The sequence below is a fragment of the Notechis scutatus genome, chromosome 3 (genome assembly GCF_049901735.1).
Source record: "Notechis scutatus isolate UNSWTSFEM ecotype Mainland chromosome 3, rNotScu1.2, whole genome shotgun sequence".
NCBI lineage: Eukaryota > Metazoa > Chordata > Lepidosauria > Squamata > Elapidae > Notechis > Notechis scutatus.
Genome location: NC_142011.1, coordinates 71,767,128 through 71,787,943, shown reverse-complemented (window position 1 = coordinate 71,787,943; position 20,816 = coordinate 71,767,128). Strand labels below are relative to the sequence as shown.

The following is a 20,816-nucleotide window of genomic DNA, read 5'->3' as shown; positions in this document are numbered from 1 at the left end:
CGCAGAAAAGTGAAACGTATTATACTGCAAATAGTGTCTTGTTGATGCACGACAATATGCTGGTTGCTATCCCATTTCCATATCCAGTAATGGGTACTTATACAGGAGGCACCGGAATCAGACAAGGTTGGGAGGGTGTCATGGATGAAAAAAAGTCGAGAAACACTGATTTAAGGTGTTAGTTGTTCCGGATAGGCTGCTAAAATACTTTGACAGGAATAGCAGTTTGAACCCTCACTTAAAACCTTTGTACTTCAGTAGGAACCACATGAAGCACTAATAACATTTATTGGAAAATATATGTAAAAATTCAGAAAGCCCCAAGGGGAATGATAATAGTTTTCCAGAAGTGCAATGAGAAATGTTAAGGACAGTAAGGTTTTAGTCCCGAATGGTATTTCTTGGAATGGAGCAAACATTTTGTATAGCAGATATGTATAGCATAGGAATATATATGTACAATATTACTATTTTTAACACAATCATATGGCTGTTATCTCAGTGTTTCAAGCTTCTTTGTTATATTTGTGTTTAGTGCCTAAATAATAATAATAGTGGCATTTCGCTTTAATTGCCAGCATACTATGGTACCATATAGATAAGATTTGAGGAGGCCAGAATACTAAAAGAGAATTTCAGTTGTGTATGGAAGTATATGTTGGGTATGGGAGGACATGTTGGCTTGTTGGTCACTCCTTTATTGCATGCTTCAACCACTTCATGGTCACTCCTTTATGGCTGCTTTTAACTTTTAAGAAAGCCATTGGGAAAGGTCATTTTGCTCTAAGGCACCAGGGTAGAAAGGAGGAGACTGAGTTTTTGTTCTGCCTTAAGTGTGAAAGGTGGCTTGGTGATTTTGGGTCAGCCATTCTCTCAGTCCAGCCTACTTTACACAGTTGTTGTGGGGAAAATAGGAGGAGGGAGTGTTGGATATGTTCACTGCCTTGAATTATTCATAAAATGAATACAGTTGCACACTAACTAATTAAACAAACAAACAAATTAACTCTATTGGCTTGGCATGAGCTGTCATCAACAGGCAGGTGATGCTCAATTGCACATGGGCCCTTCCAAAGATGTTGTTGAAATCCTCTCCTACTATATGAAGCTGGTTAGGTCAGGATAGGGCAAAAACCTCAGGAAGATAGAACTGTTCTTGTTAGGGATAACATTGGTTACCTAACTTAGTTTGTTCATCGCAGTTCTGTGTTGGTTGTTGTGTCTCAAGAGAGGGACTACACCTGCACATGCAAACACAGCCTGTGCCCTCTTTCCTGGCTTCTCTGCACTCATGCTGCACTGCAACACCCCATCCCCAAATTTGTGGGCAGCCTACATGAAGTCTCTGCTATCCCTACACTTCTTACCTGGGACTCCCTCCGATTAACAACCTGCGCATCTTGGGGTATGACTGTCACTAAGCGATGCAGTCACATATTGCCCTGTACAAACACATAACTTAGTGACATCGACCTCTGTTCAAATTGCAGTCATAATTCTAGGTCTACTTGCAATGTTCTCTGCATGGTGCTATCTTTGGTAACTGCAGTTCATTCAGAATGTGGCAGCCTGTTGGTTGGAGCAACTTTAATTTGTAGCTTTGGCAAAACTTGAATTCTTTCAGAATTTGTTTGTGAATCGGTGGAGATACTGCTATCCATGTTTTGTTAATTGTAATTTTCCTTATTTAATTCAACTTATGCAATTCAACTTATTTTTAATTTTGATTAAGGGTATTTTAGTTATTGTTGTTGGAGTTTTGTTAATTAATTATCACTCGGTGGTCCTTGGTGACTGCATCAATATGTAATAAATTATATCAGTAGAAGGCATTCCGCATATCTCCCGGCAGAGGATAAATTACATCCTTAAGACAAAAATTATTGGGAGATTCAATATTAAAAACAAATTTGGTAAGCAAAGAAATTGCTTATGTTTAAATGTTTTGTTTCATTTAATAATATTCAAATATATACATCGTTAGGAATCAGAGATGGAAACTGAAGAGGAAGTTGATATTTTGATGAGTAGTGATATTTATTCAGCAACATTATCAACCAAATCAATCACCTTCACACGTGCCCAAACAGGATGGCTTTTCCGGGAAGATAAAACAGTAAGCCTATTTGTTATTCTAAAATCATTGTCTAATTTATATGACTATGTCAGTAATGGGGCACTAAGGCAAAGAAGAATGAAGTCACTTGGGCTGTTATTATAGCTCCTTTGTTTTATCTCAGAAGCAGAAAAGTCTTCAAAGGTTAAGAGAGGCTGCCTCCAGTGATGCTGGAGGAAGAGAACTTGAGCAGAAGATAGTAGACCAGGGTGGGCAGCCTTTTCATGGCTGGGATAAAAAAAAACCTTCATGCATTAGAAAGGTGAAGGCTTTAGCAGCTGTATCAACAATGCAGATCAGACAAGATGCTAATCTTTAGTGCTCATGTCTCCAGATTTCAGCAACACATTTGCACATTTGGAGGAACTCTTCAAGAAAAAAACAAAAAACAATTTGCAAGTCTTATGTAGCCCTGGACCAAGAGGAGGCATCACGGCTCTAGTCTTCTTAGCAAAAAAAACTCTATGTGTGCTTCGGTCCTTAGGTTGTTTCATTTATTTATTTTCAGGAAAGAGTGGGAAACTTTTTGGCCGACTTCTACCTGGTTAACGGGCTTGTTTTAGAATCAAGAAAAAGACGGGAACATCTCAGTGAGGAGGATATCCTCCGGAATAAGGCTATCATGGAAAGCTTGAGCAAAGGTGGAAATTTGATGGAACAAAACTTCGAGGTATAATTGAAGATTTCTTCAACTGCATGCTTACCATACAGCTTTTTCAAGTCAGTTTTGAAATATTATTCTGAATATTTGGTGGAAGAGACAAAATTCACCCCAGCAGTCTTAAATTCTAGGAAGAAACTCCTTTCATTTGCATATAGGTAGTTCTAATTTAGCAACCATAGTCGGGACCAACAACTCTATCCTTAAGCAAAGGAATTGTTAAATGAAGTCGCTATAGTACTTAGGATCTTACTTTAGCTTTCCTTTGCTTTATACTGTAAAGGTCATAAAGGTGACAGTTGGTCATAAAGTTACTTTTTCATCACTATCTTAACTGCAGAAGGTCACTAAACTAGGCAGTCTCTAAATGAGAACTACCTAGATGAACGTGCATTCCGACGTTTTTTGTGCTACCGTGTTTCTGAAACTTCCTGAGTTTCAGGGATGATATTTAAGAGACTTTGGGAAGCAAAAGTCTTGAAACCCTCAAGGGGGACTAGACCTCACCATGTGACTCTTTGGATCTGATGCCAGCTTAGCAACTAATCATTTTGTCATTCTTTATTGTCATTGCACCTCGTACAACGAAATCAAACACCATCTTCAGTGCACATCATCATGACCATGACCATGAAGATAAACACACACATCCTTCACCCTCCACACATTAAACCGAAAACCCCCGACACCACATCAACACTGCACTATACAGCAGAATTCAAAAGAGCTACTGCCCTGGGATAGAAGCTAGTTTTTCAGCCTATTTGTGCTTGTTTGTATTATTCTGTACCATCTGCCAGATGGTAATAGTTCGAAAAAAGGCTTCCCAGGATGAGATGGATCTTTGAGAATGTTTTGAACTTTCTTAAGGCAGCGGGAGCTATAAAGCTCTTGCAAAGAGGGGAGAGGGCAACCAATGATCTTCTGGGCAATGACGTTAACCCTCTGGAGTGCTTTCCTATCTGCCACTGTGCAATTGGCAAACCATACAGAGGTGCAGTAAGTTAAAATGCACTCTATGGCGATAGAAGGTCACCAGCAGTTTTTTATTCAGTTGTTGAAACGGAATCCACTGAAACGGAGAAACTTTTCTTTTATGCTTTTGTAAAGGATGGTTTATTTAATATAATTGACATAGAATGGTGACATCCTTTTTATTTTATAGATTTTTAAATCTTACCATATATATTTTTATGCCTTTCAGACCTTGCTTTAATTTGTTTTGTCCAAGTAGTTTGACATACCATATTTTTTGGAATATTAAGTCCAGAACATTAGCATTTGGACTATTAAGTCCAAAACATTAACATTGGCTTTAGAGGAAGAAGAAAAAACCTGCCTCCCAGCATCTATCTGGTATTCATCTGCCTAGCGTCCTTACAGAAAACAGCCTGGTCAGCTTCAGCACATTATCGCAGCCCCAGTATGTGGCTCATCAGGGTCCTGTTCCATTGTGACCACCACCAGTCAACTGAGCTGAGCTGCCACCGCCACCAGAAGATGCTAGAGCCTTCACTGCTAAGCAACTGATTGGTGATTGGATTGGCCTCCTAGAATACCTCCGATCAGCTGTTCTAGGCGGTGAAAATAGCCACGGCCCATTCGCCGCCACCATGGTCCGTTCACGGGCTATGGCGATAGGCTGCTGCAGCAATCCCCACCACCTAAAACAGCTGATCGGTGCTGCACCAACCAACCAACCCCCCTCCCCCGCTGCAATATTTGCTCTATAAAATGCATAGACTTTTCCACTCATTTTTGGGGGGGGGGGGAAGTGTGGCTTAGAGTCCAAAAAATATGGTAATTACCTCAGGTGTGTTGCTTGTTTCTACACCTCTCAGGAGGCAGTATGATATTTCCTAAGCTACCTAAATATCAGCACAACATTATTAGCATCTTTAATGTTCCATTGTAACTTGTTAGCATTTTGTCATTTTCCACCATGTTAATTCTGTACATGTACCTGTCTTTATAAATGATAGTCTTCAAGGTCTGTTAAAAATTTAAAAAAACTTGCTTTTCACAGAACAGCTGAATAGTAGGCTTAATGCTGGTAACATTAAATAATAAATGATGTTTCTAAAATCTGAACAATGAACTGCAATAAACCAAAATAGTGAGTTGTCCAGTTGTCAGTCATATTCTGTTGGGAAAAGAATGCCAAATACTGTTGAGGAAAATTAATCTTTCTGTTAGCATCAGAAATGATTAGTGCAAGTTTATAATGGTTTATCTGCTCTTTAAGTTTCCTCCAGTGATGTGTGGTAGAAAATCTCTTATGAAATAAAAGTAGTTGCAAGATTAAAAATAATATCACTCTTGTATTTTTTCTGAGAAAAATGTTTTTCTTTTAAAAGTATACTATATTATATACATTATAATGTAATGAATGACTACAAGAAGTGTCTGAATAAAATAACACTGAGAGTCAAAAGTATAGTCAGGCAATCCTCTTTAAGCAGGTTTTTCTCCTCATCTTTATCTTTGGATAGTTATTTCATGCAATATTGAGAACTAGTCTTGTATCTAAATTTCTACTTTTAAGAAGTCACCTTGGTCCACCAGAAATTATTTGTTGAGCGGTAGTGTAACTTTAGACTGGGGCAGTATTTGAGACTGGCAAGTGTTGTTGTCTGGTTGAAAGGTGATATTCTGTAGTTTAGAAAAGTGGTAGCTATTATTAAATAAATTCTTGTGTCTTTTCTTTAAAAAGCCTGTCAGGAGACAATCTCTTACCCCACCACCACCCAATACAATTTCATGGGAGGAATACATATCTGCAGAAAATGGGAAGTGAGTATTACTGCTGTATGCATATGGTTTATTTATTTATTTATTTAGCATTTAGTATATTGTACATGAACTAGTAATATATATTAACACTTCATCTAGATTAGTAAAATACAATAAAATAAAATATAAATGTTAAAAAGATCTGTGTTCAAATATCAGTGTTTCGGCTATCTAACCATTAAAGCGCAGCATCGTTTATATTAAAAAAATAATCAGATATTGGACTGTAAGCTGAGAGTATATGCCCTCAGCTTACAGCCGGTCATGATGTGATCTACAGTTGGACGGATACTATGCCCCATTTATACAGAGAGTCCTGGTAGATGCCTTGTGAGGTATGAATCCTATTCAGGATTGTCCATTGTTGATGTGATAGTTCAAAGCCTGGCACCTTTTTTTGTGAAGTCATTGCTATGTCTGTGCATTCAGCGACCCATTTGGCTTTTCATTGGAAATCAATGTTGAAGTTGTTGCCAGTGAGGGACTTCCTGGATTTGAGTCTTCCAGCTGATAAATGAGGCATGTTGACATGCACTGGTATGAGTGATTTGTTTGTCATATTTCTGTATTCACTCACTAGTGCTTCTTGCCTTTGTAAAGCTGGAGGTGCTTTATGTTAACTAAGAGACAAAAATACATATTGTTCTAGACTTTGAGTCATGAAATTAAAAAAAGATAACTGGTTGTTTTTACATAATAATTGTTTATATAAATATTATATATTTATATCTATTGGTTTTCTTTAAAAGAGCAACAAAAATTGGTGCTCTATCAGTATAACTGAATAAATCAGAAGTCTTAACAGATTTAAGCTGCCTTACATATGGCACTTTGCACAAAGCAAATTTAGATTTTAAAATATGATTTGTAGGAAAAAAAAGTTATGAGACCATTTAAAAAACAACAGATGAAAGTATTTGAACAGAAACTAGCAACAAGCTTTAATGGGGAGTATAAAAAAATACTGAAATTGCTAATAGCATTTGCAGGACACAAGGAGAAAGGAAATAAATAGAAAATGTGTCAGTAGAAAGTTTCAACAGTGGTTTTTATTTATATTTAGTTGTTCTGTTCTGCCCTTTTTTCTTTTGTATTTCTTTATTTTAATAAATAATGAAATAATGAACAATTTTAATCATATTTAAAAGCAACAAAAAGGAATAAAAGAATGGTTAAATGAGCACGATTCAAATGCATAAACAAGAAGTTTACAAATATAGATATTATATTTTCCTGTATATCATCAATTGATGGTAATACTGAATGTATTATATCATTTTAAAAGCTTGAAAATCATTGTTAAGCTCTAAGTGGAACATAAATATTAAGAGTATAGTCGGGACAATCTTAGTCATAAAATGAATCTATGGGTTACAGTAAATTCTACCCATGATACTATAAGTTTATTCTATTTTTTTAAAACCCTATAAATTTGAATTTAGATTTTATACACAGAAAAACCCACATTTTTAGATGTGGCACAAATCCAGGTCTTGGACTATAATCAAATAGTTTTCCTGTTAGAGTTAAATTTTTAAGGTAACAAGATACTCTAATTTTTTTTTTTTTATGAATTGCACCCTTTGCTTTCTTATTGAAAATAAGGAGTTCTAAAAGCATTTAGATTTAAGTACGTCTGTGTGTGCATGAGAATGAAAGAGACTTCCAAACCTCCTTGAATAATTTCCATTATGCTTGTTTCCTGCTCAATAAAAAATCTCTTTCAGGGTGAGCTGTCTCTGCATTTAATGTATTTGGAGAAATTTTCAGTTTGATTGTCTTTTAAACAGAGCACCTCATTTGGGTAGAGAACTTGTCTGCAAAGAAAGCAAGAAAACGTTTAAAGCTACAATAGCCATGAGCCAAGAATTTCCTCTAGGAATTGAATCGTAAGTCTGAATTGCTTTCAGAAAAGGTTGTAAAAGGATGTGATACATTAAATTGGTGATTATATTGTGCTTAAATATAGGGACTCTAGCACATAAAATAAGAAAAAGTCTTATACAACTAACGAGTTATATAAAATGAGTTGCAGTTGTTCTGTTGTACAATGTATGAGTTCCATATAGTTTCAGCTTTGTTTCTACTGTGTTTATCCCTTGATGAGTCACAAGCATTCTCTACAAATTAATCTATTTCTAAAAGCCATGTAGCACTTAGGGAACGTCTGATGTTGCCTACTGGTTTCCAGAATGTCTAGACCTGTGCAACGTGATGTCACTTTGTAAAGTTTTCTTGACTTCTAATTTCTGAAGCAAAGAGTACTGGCAAAACTCAGGCAATTTGACTTAGTTTCTTCCGTTGAAGCGTTAATGTCAGCTATTTTGCTTTGCCTGCCCATTCATTTTGGATGGAAATGCCTTATGTCCACTCATGTGCAGAAGAGCATTAAAGATAGGAAGCCCATCATACCATGAATTTCCTGAGGCTTTCCAGTATAGCCAGACCAGATCTTAGCAGCTTTCCTAAATATTAGCAGAGTTGGTGTTGACTTGAAGTTCGTTGAAAGATAGGATAGCAACAGAAAAGGTGTGCCTATATGGTTCCTGATGGCAACAATCCTTCAAATTGGGATTCAAAGGACTTCCCTCCCTATTAGATGAGTAGAAGTCACTGTGATTGGGCAGTTTAGCAGATATCCAGGTCTTAAGCCATAAGGCTAACTCTTTGAATTGGCACCTGTAAGCCAATTAGCAACCAATACAATACCGTAGTATGACAAGGACAAATCAGGAGACATCTTGCAGTAGTCCAATCATGAGGCACAAACTACTGGAATGGTGGCAACTGGCACATGAGATAGAGTTGTGCAAAGGCTCTAGTTTCCTCAGCAACACCTGTTCCTTGAGCAGGAGCTCCATAATGGTTATAAACCAGTTGACGATATAGCTGCTCCATAGTCCCATGATTTGCAGGATCCAGACACTCCATCAGAAGAACTGGAGAAAGGCCTGGGAACATGCTAGTTTCTGATCCTTTCAACATCTGCGTTAATGTGGTTTTTTTAAAAACAAAAAACAAAAAACAACTTGCTTGTTTAAATAAAAACAAAAAATCAAATTCCATATTAGATACCCAAGTTCTATATCCATAGTACAAAAAGTCATATTAGAGGCTACACCGCGCACACAGATTCTGTAATAAGCAAACAGCATTCATTATGAATATGTAATTTATGTAAATAATTAGTAATTTGTGAAAGTATCTATTGCTTAACATTTGTTTAAAAAATATACCTGTTGCTAGTTGTAGTGTGTCCAGTAATGGGATGAGAATAATACCTTCCCTTCTCAATTGCTTTAATCACATGGGTAGTTGTTGAAGCTGTTAATAGATGTCATACATGTGTTCTCTTTCAGGTTGTTGAATGTTTTAGAAGTAATTGCACCCTTCAAGCACTTTAACAAACTGCGGGAATTTGTGCAGATGAAACTTCCACCAGGCTTTCCAGTAAAGTTAGGTGAGCTATGGATTTCATCTGAGACCAAGAATTATTATTTGATTGCCTCTTGGGGTTGGGGTGGGGGGCAAAAACTACAATACTTTCCAATTGGGCATTAGGCAAAATAAAATGGCACTGCACAGCGCACTGAATGGAAAATACATAATAGATCAGAGCAGGGGTGTCAAACATGTGGCCTATGGGCCACATCTGGCCCACGCTAGGCCCAGAATTGGTCCACAGGGCCATCCCAGAGACAACAAGGGACTGGCCTGTGCCGCCCTAGCCCTGGCCCAACCCAGCACTGCCCAGCCAATTGGCTGCAATGACTAGGCCATGCCCAGCACAGCCCTCCAAGGGCAAGCAAAATCCTGATACAGCCCACGATGGGATCAAGTTTGACATCCCTGGTCCAGAGTAAAAATTTTGCTTGAGCAGGAAGGACCAGCCTAGACAAAACACGGTGCACGTGGTTGCATTTTACGTATTTTTTGTAAGAAAGAAGAAAATAGCAGAATCATTGGCATTGTGCTGTGGTTTAATCCTTCCCCTCTGCTCTCCCTCCCTCCCTGAAGTTGGCAAGGAAGCTTCGCTGAGACGATAGAGATAAAACAACTAATGTCACCTCCTGCTGGAGATCTATTTAAGCTCCACGTTAACATACGTTTTATACTTCTGTCTCATTTGAATAAAACAGTTGGTGATGAATAGTATAAAACACAATGACGTGGAAAGAAAATTGCCGCTTGTACGTTAAATTAAGCTTGAACAATTAAAGGATCACTGGCATGGTCTAGCCAGACTCTAAATTTGACTTTTCAAAATTTTGACTTTTCAGACTCTAATCAAAATTTGGCTTTTGCAACAATTGGTATTTGCAATCTGCCTCCACATTATAGCAGTTTCATCCCATCATAAACAATATATCCTGTGCCCTGTTTAAATTCAAATGGGAATATAACTCCCTCCAAGGTATCTCCCACCCTACCCCATAACATTACTTTTGCCCGGCTAGGAATTTCTGTGATTAATTCCAGAATTACTGTCAGATACATTGTACTTTCCTCTATTATTTCCTTAGATTAATCGATAGAAATGAGAGGTACGGGTGCTTATTGTCTGCATATTGGCAGTACTGCCAAAACCAGATCTATAGATGATCTCTTGTCAGCAGTTTTCTTTAGGATTGACAAACAATCTAAGGTAGTCCATTAGGGCAGAGGTCTCCAAACTTGGCAACTTTAAGACTTGTGGACTTCAACTCCCAGAATTCTCCAGACAGCTCTGGAGAATTCTGGGAGTTGAAGTCCACAAGTCTTAAAGTTGCCAAGTTTGGGGGGCCTGCATTAAGGCATCTCACTGGCCATCAGTCTCAACATTCCTACAAAGCCATCCTTTATACTCTTTTTACCTGAAAGCACTTCGAATTGCATCAAGCTACCTGCAAGGAAAATGTCATGGAAGTGATCAGAAGGAGTCTTGTTAAAGAGAGGATTACTCCCCCCACCCAGCCATCCTTGGACCCAATTAATGGTTTTCCTTCCTTCCTTCCTTCCCAGATATTCCTGTGTTCCCAACAATCACAGCCACTGTGACTTTTCAGGAGTTTCGCTATGATGAGTTTGATGAATCCATTTTCACAATTCCCGACGACTACAAGGAGGATCCCAGCCGCTTTCCTGATCTCTAGACGTAACTGGACAGTTAGCAGCGAATAAAGAATACCAGCATGCCTCAAGACAGCAAGACAACCGAAGGACGTGGATAGCTTAAGACCGATGTCTGAAAGTTGGGAAAATGGAAAAGATAAAAAACTTATTTAAATGAATTCAGAAAGGGAGCATAGAGTGAATTTTATCTATTGTAATATATAGCAAGCATCCATCTGGTGTCGCAAGGATAGCAGGTCACCTGATGTATCACATTCATTTATACATCTAGACTTGCAAGCATGGTAATCTGGCACCTCAGTCTCTCTCTCACACACACACACACCCCTCTGCCTCCCCCCCCTCCCCCCCCAATCCATGGTACATTCATAAATCTTCTGAAGACGATAATTTGTTTATAGATTTTTTTTTTCCTTGATAAATAAAAAGCACTCTTGGACCATTTGCATAAACACTAAAATGTCTTACCAGGGTATTAGCCCTTTTAAACGCCCATCGGAATCAAGATAACCTTCCTTCGAGGTTTGTTTTTGTATGTTACATTCACATTGAACATCATCCGAGCGTTTAGAAGAAGGAATTACTTTTCTGTAAACGATAAAACGAGCCAAAAGCTAACCTTTTGTATACAGTTGCTTTTAGTTATTGCAATACATTTCAGTACTAGAACATTCACTCTGCAGGGAATAAGGTACCTCCTTTAGCACCTTAGTGCAACTCATTGTGGTGCTATCTGTATTTTCCCCAAATTGTTGATTTCTCCACCGAAGATTGTTTCCTAATCTTTTCATGAAGATCTTTTCAAGATGGCTGGAAATGTTCTTGCAGTATTTGTTGGAGATTCTTCCTTGACATTTATTTGGGCTTTTCAAATGTACATAAGCGACTCAAACAAGCATACCAAATTTGCATTTATGCTCTGCAGCATTCGGAACAATAAATAATAGCAGTTAGATGATAACCGTCTCAAAGGTGAAGCTTTGTTTTCTCCCAAGGAAAAAAATCTAGTAGAATGGATCAGGGCTGCAGTAAACTAAGAAAAATGTACAAAAATGCCATGGGGTGTTTCCAATATGGATAGCTTCAATAAGAATAACTTTTTTTTTCCCCCTAAGAAATTGACTTCTAAAAGTTAGGATTATTATATGGTTCCAGCCACCGAATATAACCTAAGTGTTTTTGCTCTACTGTCTCAAACTGTTGATACCTACATTCATTTGTATTGCGAAATTTGGCTTCCAGTAATGTGTATGTGTACAGAAATGTAAATACTTTCAGAAGAATATTCTTTGTGCAGTCTAGTTTTTTTTTTCCTTTTTTTTTTTTTTTTTTTTTTTTGGTCTGGAAAGTTCTTAAGTCATTTTCAGACATGTAGTAAACCACATGTCGGGTAACACCCAGCGCAATATTTTAACACCTGGCAATATTTTAAAATGTGAAATTACGCATTCTGGGGCATAGTCCTCAGTAAAACAGACTCATAAGCCCCAGCAACCCTGTCAAGAAAAAAGGTACAGAACTAATAAAAGTTGTAGCTTTGCACGTGCAGAGAAGCAACTCAAGAAAACAGCAGCTTCTTATTATAAACCAGGGAATAAATATTGAGACTAATTCCAAAAATACTGCAAACTTGTAAGCAGTTTAAACCAACCAGGATTGGCAATTGTGAGTGAAGACAGTTGGTTAGGGTTGCTGGTTTTGAAATGCATGTTATTTCCAGTACTTGTTGGGAGAGATTAACTCTGCTGCCTATAAAATGTTAAAAATACCCTGTTATTTCCTCTTTCAGTTGATTCAAAGAGGAGACATGACTAAATATAAAAGTGATTGATACTCTAGGTTGCATCCAATAAGTTCCACCTGCCCACAAAATAACTTCTAGCAGAGAGATGCGATTTTCATATAGTCTGTAATTTCTGTGCCTCTCCAGCTTGGCTCTGGAAGTTAGAAAATTCTTACAATTTATTCAAGGATGAAGAGAATGAAGTCCTGCTTGAGTGGGAGTCTCCTCTTTTGTCATTGGACTGTGTCCTTTGTATTATCTGTTCTGTGGGCATTTCCTAAAAAGAATGTGCTGTATAGAAATGTACAGCACTGGGTTTTTTTTGCTGCAGGAATGATGGAAAGTACTGGTATGACTTTGATTGGATGGCTGTATCTCCCTCCAAAAGTTGGAACTTGATAATGGTCATCATCTATATCTGAAATTATCAGGTTAATAATGCCAAAGTTACCTTTCATTAAGTTGTATATAAAAAATTGCTTAAGTATCTCAGCCCAGCACATGGAATACATAACTTTCCACGTTGGTTAAAAACTGGGTCAGATCCAAATTTAATCCCATGGGAAACACAAAGATGCCAATTGGAATCAATGAACAAAAACTGATTTCAGTAGGTTCAATCTAACCATAATCTGGGATCCAATTTAGTGAAGTTTTTTGTCCAGTCTAATAAGTTGTACTCTAGTGATCTGAATGAGGAAAAGAGCTTTACTTTGGTAGTTGCTGGTCAACCTCTGAGGAAAGAAGAAAGACCTCAAATTTTAGCTTGTTTGCACTGAAGAAAAGAGAAAACAGACTCTTAGCGGCTTCAGATTTTTCAAATTGTGGTTTATGTTGTATCACAACCCTTTTTAAAGATGTGTAGATATGACAGTTTATTTAGTTCCAGAAATGGATTTTCAGGAGGAAAAAAACCTCGAATCAGTGTCCACTGCAAATGATCTGATTGCATCCACGCACTTATGCATGCAGCTCTCTTGCTTTCATGGAGCTTCTGGTTCAAAAATTTGGGGAAATTGATTTATATATGCATTAGTAAGGCACATACACCGACTTTAAAAGAAATGGGAAAAGTGTTCCTATAAAGAGAGCTGTTTGCCTGCCTGCAGTGGTGTTTCTAAATCTAGAGAAAAGACTGCATCCAGAATCTTAGCATTAAGATTTTGATACTAAGTTAATAACAAACATATTAATGAACAAGTATAGATTAATGCTTGACCATTAAAGCACTTTGGAGGATCTGTTTTGATTTTGGTTATACCATCTAAATGTAGAAAATTATTTCGTACCAAATATTTTGCATTGGTTGCATTGCACTCAGAATGACAAATTTTTGAGGTCAAGACTATTTCTGAATAATTCTGAAGAATTATGTATAATTGTATTAAGGGGGAAAGTTCACATAAAAATATGCAAAATTTATTATAAATGTAGCACAACTGGCTAAGTTAAACGATTCCATTTGCATATTTTTAGGCCTTGACTGAAAAGGAATATTACTTGGGAAACAGATTATATTAGTATTCTGAGTAAGAATGTGCGAAATTTGTTGATCTGGGAATGGACCATTCCAGAAAAATCTAGAATATTAAGCAATCCCTAACATATTTAATGCAGTTTAAATATCACATCACCCTGCCCAAACACCCTCAAACTGCTTTTGGTTTGAACAATTTATTTTGGAAAGCTGTGTATCATACTCTGAAACAAAACATTGTAAAGTTTTGCAGAGTAATCAGTTCCTATATCAATGTTCTGCACATATTTTGTAATGAATAATTTGGAAACGTGCAGTTTTGTGTTAAATTTTCATTTAAGAAAACATCTGAAATTTCCTTGAGTTTGATCTCTTAAAAATTAGCAAAGTGTTCTGTCAATCATTAGCTGAGGATCTTTGAAAAGAACTCAAATGCTTCCTAAATTGAGCTCAATCTTATTGGTCTTCCAAATAATTGCTTTAATTTATAACAAAAACGAACAAGACTTTTTCCAAGCAGTTGTTTTTTCAGTCATTGCAATTCATGTATGCCTAGCAAATAGTGCACCTGTGGATATAATCCAATGCTGGAAAGCCCATCTTAAGCTGAAGCATAATATATTGAAAGTTACATACTTGTTGACTTTATTAAAGATAATTATATTTAAATATTAACAAACTTTCTATAATGCTGCAGTTTTTCCTTGACAGTTTATAATTGTGGTAACAATGGCATTTTTTTGTTGTTACATTTCATGTTCTTTGTCTAATCTAAACTCACCTTCACTAAAAGGATTTTTGGTTGTACCACTTAGAATAAAGACCAAAAGATGCTGTTTGCTTTTAAAACTGAATATATGACAACTATATTAACATGGATACTTCCTCCTTATTAGAGGAGGACTAAGATGTACAAAAAGGCTGTTACAGTGTACCACTTTCACAAGGACATTTTATTGGTCAGTTTTTCAATAAAATCCTCAAATTTTCAGTGCATTGGTGTTGATTGTAATCTCTAACTTTAAGCTAGACCGCATAAAAATGGGCTTAAAAGTCACGTTATAGTGTAAGATGATGGCATTCATAAGCCACATTTTGCTTCAACTATATAATGGATGCTATAATGTATCCTCCCTCATCTATTTAATATAACATTTCAATTATAGGAAATGCAGATATCAATGACCTGGAGCATACTCTAGTACTATATTTATATCCCAACTTTATTATTTTTATAAATAACTCATGGTGAACATGTGGCTTGGAGGTTTGAGCCTGCTTTGTCAGAGGTCGAGGACTTGGACAATGAGGAAGAGGAGGATTTGGCTCTGAGGTTTGAGCCTGCTTTACTAGAGGACGAAGACTTGGATGGTGAGGAAGGGGAGGATTTGGCTCTGAGGTTTGAGCCTGCTTTGTTAGAGGATTTGGAATTGCCTTCCTCCCCAGGACTTTCCTCCTCGGCAGGACCTTCCTCCCTGATTGTGCCTCAGGTGTCGGCAGATAATCAGGAGAGTGTATCAGAGCCTCTGACAGGATCAAGCTGAGGAATGCTGGCTTGATGCGAGGCAACGGCGCAGGCAAAAGTGTAAGTTGCAACGTAGAAAGAAAGGACGAATCAGAGACTGAGATGAGGGACTGACATGCCCCACAGGGAATAAAAGTGGGTGTGTTCGCTCTGAGAACTTGTTCGGGACAACATGTTAATTTAATGAGAGAAGCTTCAAGTATCCTGTGTGCGGAGATGGCTTGTGATTTATATTCTTGCTTTATTATCGGACTTGGCAGACAGCTTGTGTGAGACTGCCAAGAACTTTCCCGGCTCAAGGAATTTAACCCTGTCATTACTGGACTTGTTTGCTTGTTTGGAAATTTGGACTTCTCACCTCGTTGGCACAGGTGAGACATAACATGAACATATCTAATACTACTACCTCCTCCTATTGTCCTCCCAACAACAATATGTGAAGTGAGTTGGGTTGAAAGAGAATGGCTGGCCCAAGATGACCCAGCTGTCTTCTACAACTGAGGAGGATTAGAATTCATAGTCTCCAGGTTACTAGCCTGATGCTACAACAACAATACCGTGTTTCTCCAACAATACGGCCTCCACCAATAGGAAGCCCCAGCATGATTTATTGGCATAAAATCAAATTAAGCCCCTCCCCCAAATTAAGGCCCATATTAAACATGCGAAATGGGGGAAGGCTTGCCGTTAGGAAGTACTTTGTTGCATGCCCGGATATGGTGTTGCCTGCGTTGGTGGAGCACTTCATATCGGGAGACCTTCCGCCACCGTTAATTTCCCTTCTCCCTTGCTGCCGTGGCGTTACAGCAATGCCGCGGCGTTGGCACAGCCACGTGCAGCCAGTCAGGGCTCCTCCTGCAACCGGAGCCCTAAGGAGACAGGCTTCAGGCGCTCCTGTGGCGCCTTCCCTTTGCCTTCGATGGTAAAGTGAATTATTTTAAAAACCTCCGCTCATCCCATCAGGGCCGTGCGAGCTGAGCAGAGCCGGGAAAGCAAGCCGCGGTGTTTCCTGGTTCTGCCCAGCCCGTGCGGCTCTGCCTGCGACCCTGGCGGGATGAGCGGAGGTGTTTAAAATAATTCACTTTACCTTCGAAGGCAAAAGGAAAGCGACCACAGGCGCCTGAAGCTAAGCTATACCAACAACAAAAGGCAAATCCTCAAGGTGGGCTGGAGGGAGGTGGCTACGTGCCCCCTGGGCTGCTTCAATGCAAGGTCCTGACTTGCAGCATCCTGCCGTTGCCGCCGCGTCCTTTTCACCGCCGCCTCCCTCTCCGACTGCAAAACTCGTGTGCTTCGCCAAACGCTCCGAGCGAGGTGAGCTCTTTCTTTCATACATAGAGAGGGGAAGACACCGGCGTGCTCCGAGAGGCTGGCTCTTTTCTCTGCCGAGGCTGACAGGAAGTGCCTCCAGGGCCATGGCAGGCAAGCCGCGGGTGTTTCCTGGTTCTGCCCAGTGCGCGCGGCTCTGCCACGGCCCTGGCGGGATGAGCAGAGGGCCCGGCGGGAGGCACTCGTTGCCTTGGTGACATTTCGGGTGCCGTTGCCGCCGCGTCTTTTCGCCGCTGCCTCCTCTCCCGACTGCAAAACTCGTATGCTTCGCCAAACGCTCCGAGCGAGGCGAGCTCTTTCATACATAGAGAGGGGGGAGACGCCGGCATGCTCCGAGAGGCTGGCTCTTTTTCTAGCGATTCTGACTGAATCTCTATCCCGCTCCTTTATCCTCATGACGGGTCGGCAGCGATGCTCTCTGGTGCGGCCACCTCAGCTTGCCAGCCTTGCCCCACTATGAGACTATACTGTGACAGCCGCTGCTGCCGCCTCCCTTCTCTTTCCTCGCCTCTCCTCCCTTCGCCAGCAGGAGTGTGTGCGTCTGCTGCCACTGCCGCCGCTCCTGAGGCCATCTGGGGCGGGCAGGTGGGAAAGCAAGCAAGGTGGCTGCGCTGTCTTCTTTTTCCCTCAGCGAAGCGCCGCCGCTTCCGCCGCCACCGCCACCTGCGACGGGCGAGGAGGTGGCGGAGGTACCCGAAATGTCACCAAGGCAACGAGTGCCTCCCGCCGGGCCCTCCGCTCATCCTGCCAGGGCCGTGGCAGAGCCGCGCGCACTGGGCAGAACCAGGAAACACCGCGGCTTGCCTGCCACGGCCCTGGAGGCACTTCCTGTCAGCCTCGGCTAGAAAAAGAGCCAGCCTCTCGAGCACGCCGCGTCTTTCCCCCCTCTCTATGTATGAAAGAGCTCGCCTCGCTCAGAGCGTTGGCGAAGCACACGAGTTTGCAGTCGGAGAGGAGGCGGCGGCGGGCGCCGCGGCAACGGCAGGATGCTGCAAGTCAGGACCTTGCATTGAAGCAGCCCGGGGGCACGTAGCCACCTCCCTCCAGCCCACCTTGAGGATTTGCCTTTTGTTGTTGGTATACTTGGCTTCAGGCGCTCCTGTGGCCGCCTTCCTTTGCCTTCGAAGGTAAAGTGAATTATTTTAAACACCTCTGCTCATCCCGCCAGGGCTGTGGCAGAGCCGTGCACGGCTGGGCAGAACCAGGAAACACCCGCGGCTTGCTTTCCGGCTCTGCTCAGCTCGCACGGCCCTGATGGGATGAGCGGAGGTTTTAAATAATTCACTTTACCATCGAAGCAAGGGAAGCGGCTACAGGAGCCTGAAAGCTGTCTCCTCAGGGCTCCGGTTGCAGGAGGAGCCCTGACTGGCTGCACGTGGCTGCGCCAAACGCCGCGGCGTTGCTGTAACGCTACGGCAGCAAGGGGGAAGGGAAATTAACGGTGGCGGAAGGTCTCCCGAACATCCAAGCTGTGGCCGCCCGCCCACCCGAGGATGCAAGAGGGGAAATTAAGTCACCCCGAAAAGACGTCATAGCCGTTTTGGGGTCAAAAAAAAAGGCCCGGCCTTATTATGTGAGAAACACGGTAATAATACAAAATTTTATGCTGCTTGACTCCCAGCAATTTTTTGTGAAGTATTGGATACAAAGTCCAACAAATCTACCTTCAGATCAATAGTCATTGTGATTAAGTCATCATTAATTGTCCCCAATTTGGATGCAATTAGTGAGCAAAATTAGGGATGCGGTGGCTTAGTGGCTAAGATGCTGAGCTTGTCGATCAGAAAGGTCAATTTGGTGGTTCAAATCCCTAGCACCACGTAACGGAATGAGCTGTTACTTGTTCCAGGTTCTGCCAACCTAGCAGTTCGAAAGCATGCAAAGTAAAAATGCAAGTAGAAAAATAGGGACCTTTTTGGTGGGAAGGTAACAGCATTCTTTTCACCTTTGGTGTTTAGTTATGCCCGCCATGTGACCATGGAGACACCTTTGGACAGTGCTGGCCCTTTGGCTTTCTAATGGAGATGAGCACCGCCCCCTAGAGCCCTAAATGACTAGCACGTTTATGCGAGGGGTACCTTTACCTTAGTGAGCAAAAAGGAAATCCTTATTTACCATCTATATTACAGGTAGTCCTCAACTTATGACCACAATTGAGCTCAAAATTTATGTTGCTAAGTGACACATTTGTTGAGTTTTTCCCCATTTTGTGACTTCTTGCCACATTTGTTAAGTGAATCACTGCAGTTGTTAAATTAGTAACACGTTTGTTAAGTAAATCTGACATCCCCTTTGACTTTGCTTGTCAGAAGGTCGTAAAAGGGGATCCTGTGATTCTGGGACACTGCAACTGTCATAAATATGAACCACTTGTCAAGCATCCAAGGGTAAATCAGGTGACCATGGGAATGCTGCAGTAGTCATAAGTGTTAAAAAATTGGTCATAAGTCCCTTTTTTCAGTCACGTTGTAACTTTGAACAGTCACTAAAAGAACTGTTGTAAGTCAAGGACTACTTGTACTTTATTTTTAACAGTATAGTTGCATTTGATAAGATAAGGGAATATCTACCAGCTGCCCTGCCCTTAGATGTGTCAAGATAAAACTATGTCAAGACTTTTTTTTTTTAGTAAGGAAAATAAAAGGATTACAAAGTCAGTAAACAGCTAAAGCCAAGAAATCTGGCCACAAAAGCTGAAGGAAAATGGTAGTTATGGCATAAATCAAGGTCTTTAGAGGCCAAATGCCAACTGCTGAGATTACAGAACCATCAAGAGAAGAATTTATGACTTGAATTCTTGTCCAATCCAATTTAAGAAATTGTATAGTGTGCTGCTTTCTCTTCAAATGAAAAGCTACCCTGACTGAGTGTGGTGGTCTCAGGAATTCTGGGAGTTGAAGCCCACAGATGGTAAAGTTGCCAGTTGCCCACCCCTGATCTAATCCAACTCACAGCTATCATGCAGGAATTTACTATTATAAATTATTTGACAATGACCACCCAGCAGCCTTTGCCTAAATAATAAGTAACTTCCTGCAAAAAAAACCTGCACTTTCCAGCAATTCCTCATAAGCCTGGGCACCTTTTCATTTTGGTTGTTTGCCTCTGAACACGCCGTGGCCCTTCTAAAATCTGACACCCATATGGGTTGTAATATTACAAGTGCTACCTGACCAACACCCCAAAGAAGAAGGAGGGGTGTCAATCTATTCTCCAAAGCACCTGAAGGCAGGACAAGAAACAATGGATGGAAACTAATCAAGGAAAGAAGCAACTGAGAGCTAAGGAGAAATGTCCTAACAGTTAAAACAAATAATGACTTGCCTGCAGAAGTTGTAAATGCTCCAACACTGGGGGTTTTAAAGAAGCGATTGGACAGGCATTTGTCTGAAATGGTAAGGTTTCCTGCTTGCACAAAGGTTTGGACTAGAAGACCTCCAGGGTCCCTTCCAACTCTGTTATTCTGTTATACCAAATAGACAAGAACCACACCATTGCATTACTTTGACATCATGCATCTATAGCTAAAGCCCAGAATTTCTTTTTTGTAACTGCATCAGGTGTTTGTTAATATTCAACGTGAATCTTCAAGACATTCACATCCTTTCCATCTTAGATATTTTTCCTTGTTAAATGTATATTTTTCTGTTGAAATTCATTTCTCTGTTTTTTTCCATGTTCTGTTGTCAACATTTTCCTGAATCTTGTGCCCTTTTTGCTTGCTACACCTTTCATTGTTGTTGTTCTGCCTTTTAATTGCTGGCTGAATATAAAGACAGACAGACATACTCTACAAAGGCTTCCATACAAAGTTTATTTATTGGGAGGCACAAGGCATCCTCAAATATAACTCACGGTTATGTCAAGATTCATCTAATGTCCAATTCTTTGCATAGCTGACTTCATAGTGTAAAATTATAGTGATCTTTCATCCCATAACGCTGGAGCAAAGGGTGAGACACCAGCATGGTGCTGGGGTCCAAGCAAGAGTAAAGGAAACTCCCCCAACCCAATCAAGGG

General features: G+C 40.2%; 1 protein-coding gene across 1 annotated transcript in view; it reads left to right on the top strand.

Annotated features, from left to right (window-relative positions):
* Window positions 1–14,936, top strand: part of ANKRD13C (ankyrin repeat domain 13C) — a 29,932-nt gene extending 14,996 nt beyond the window's left edge. Inside the window, exons 8-13 of the mRNA XM_026679352.2 lie at window positions 1,985–2,116; window positions 2,625–2,786; window positions 5,491–5,570; window positions 7,361–7,459; window positions 8,930–9,030; window positions 10,572–14,936. Coding sequence (XP_026535137.1) covers window positions 1,985–2,116; window positions 2,625–2,786; window positions 5,491–5,570; window positions 7,361–7,459; window positions 8,930–9,030; window positions 10,572–10,702 — 705 coding nt within the window. The 3' untranslated portion in view covers window positions 10,703–14,936. The remainder of the gene's footprint in view (window positions 1–1,984; window positions 2,117–2,624; window positions 2,787–5,490; window positions 5,571–7,360; window positions 7,460–8,929; window positions 9,031–10,571) is intronic.
* The last annotated feature ends 5,880 nt before the right edge of the window (window positions 14,937–20,816 follow it).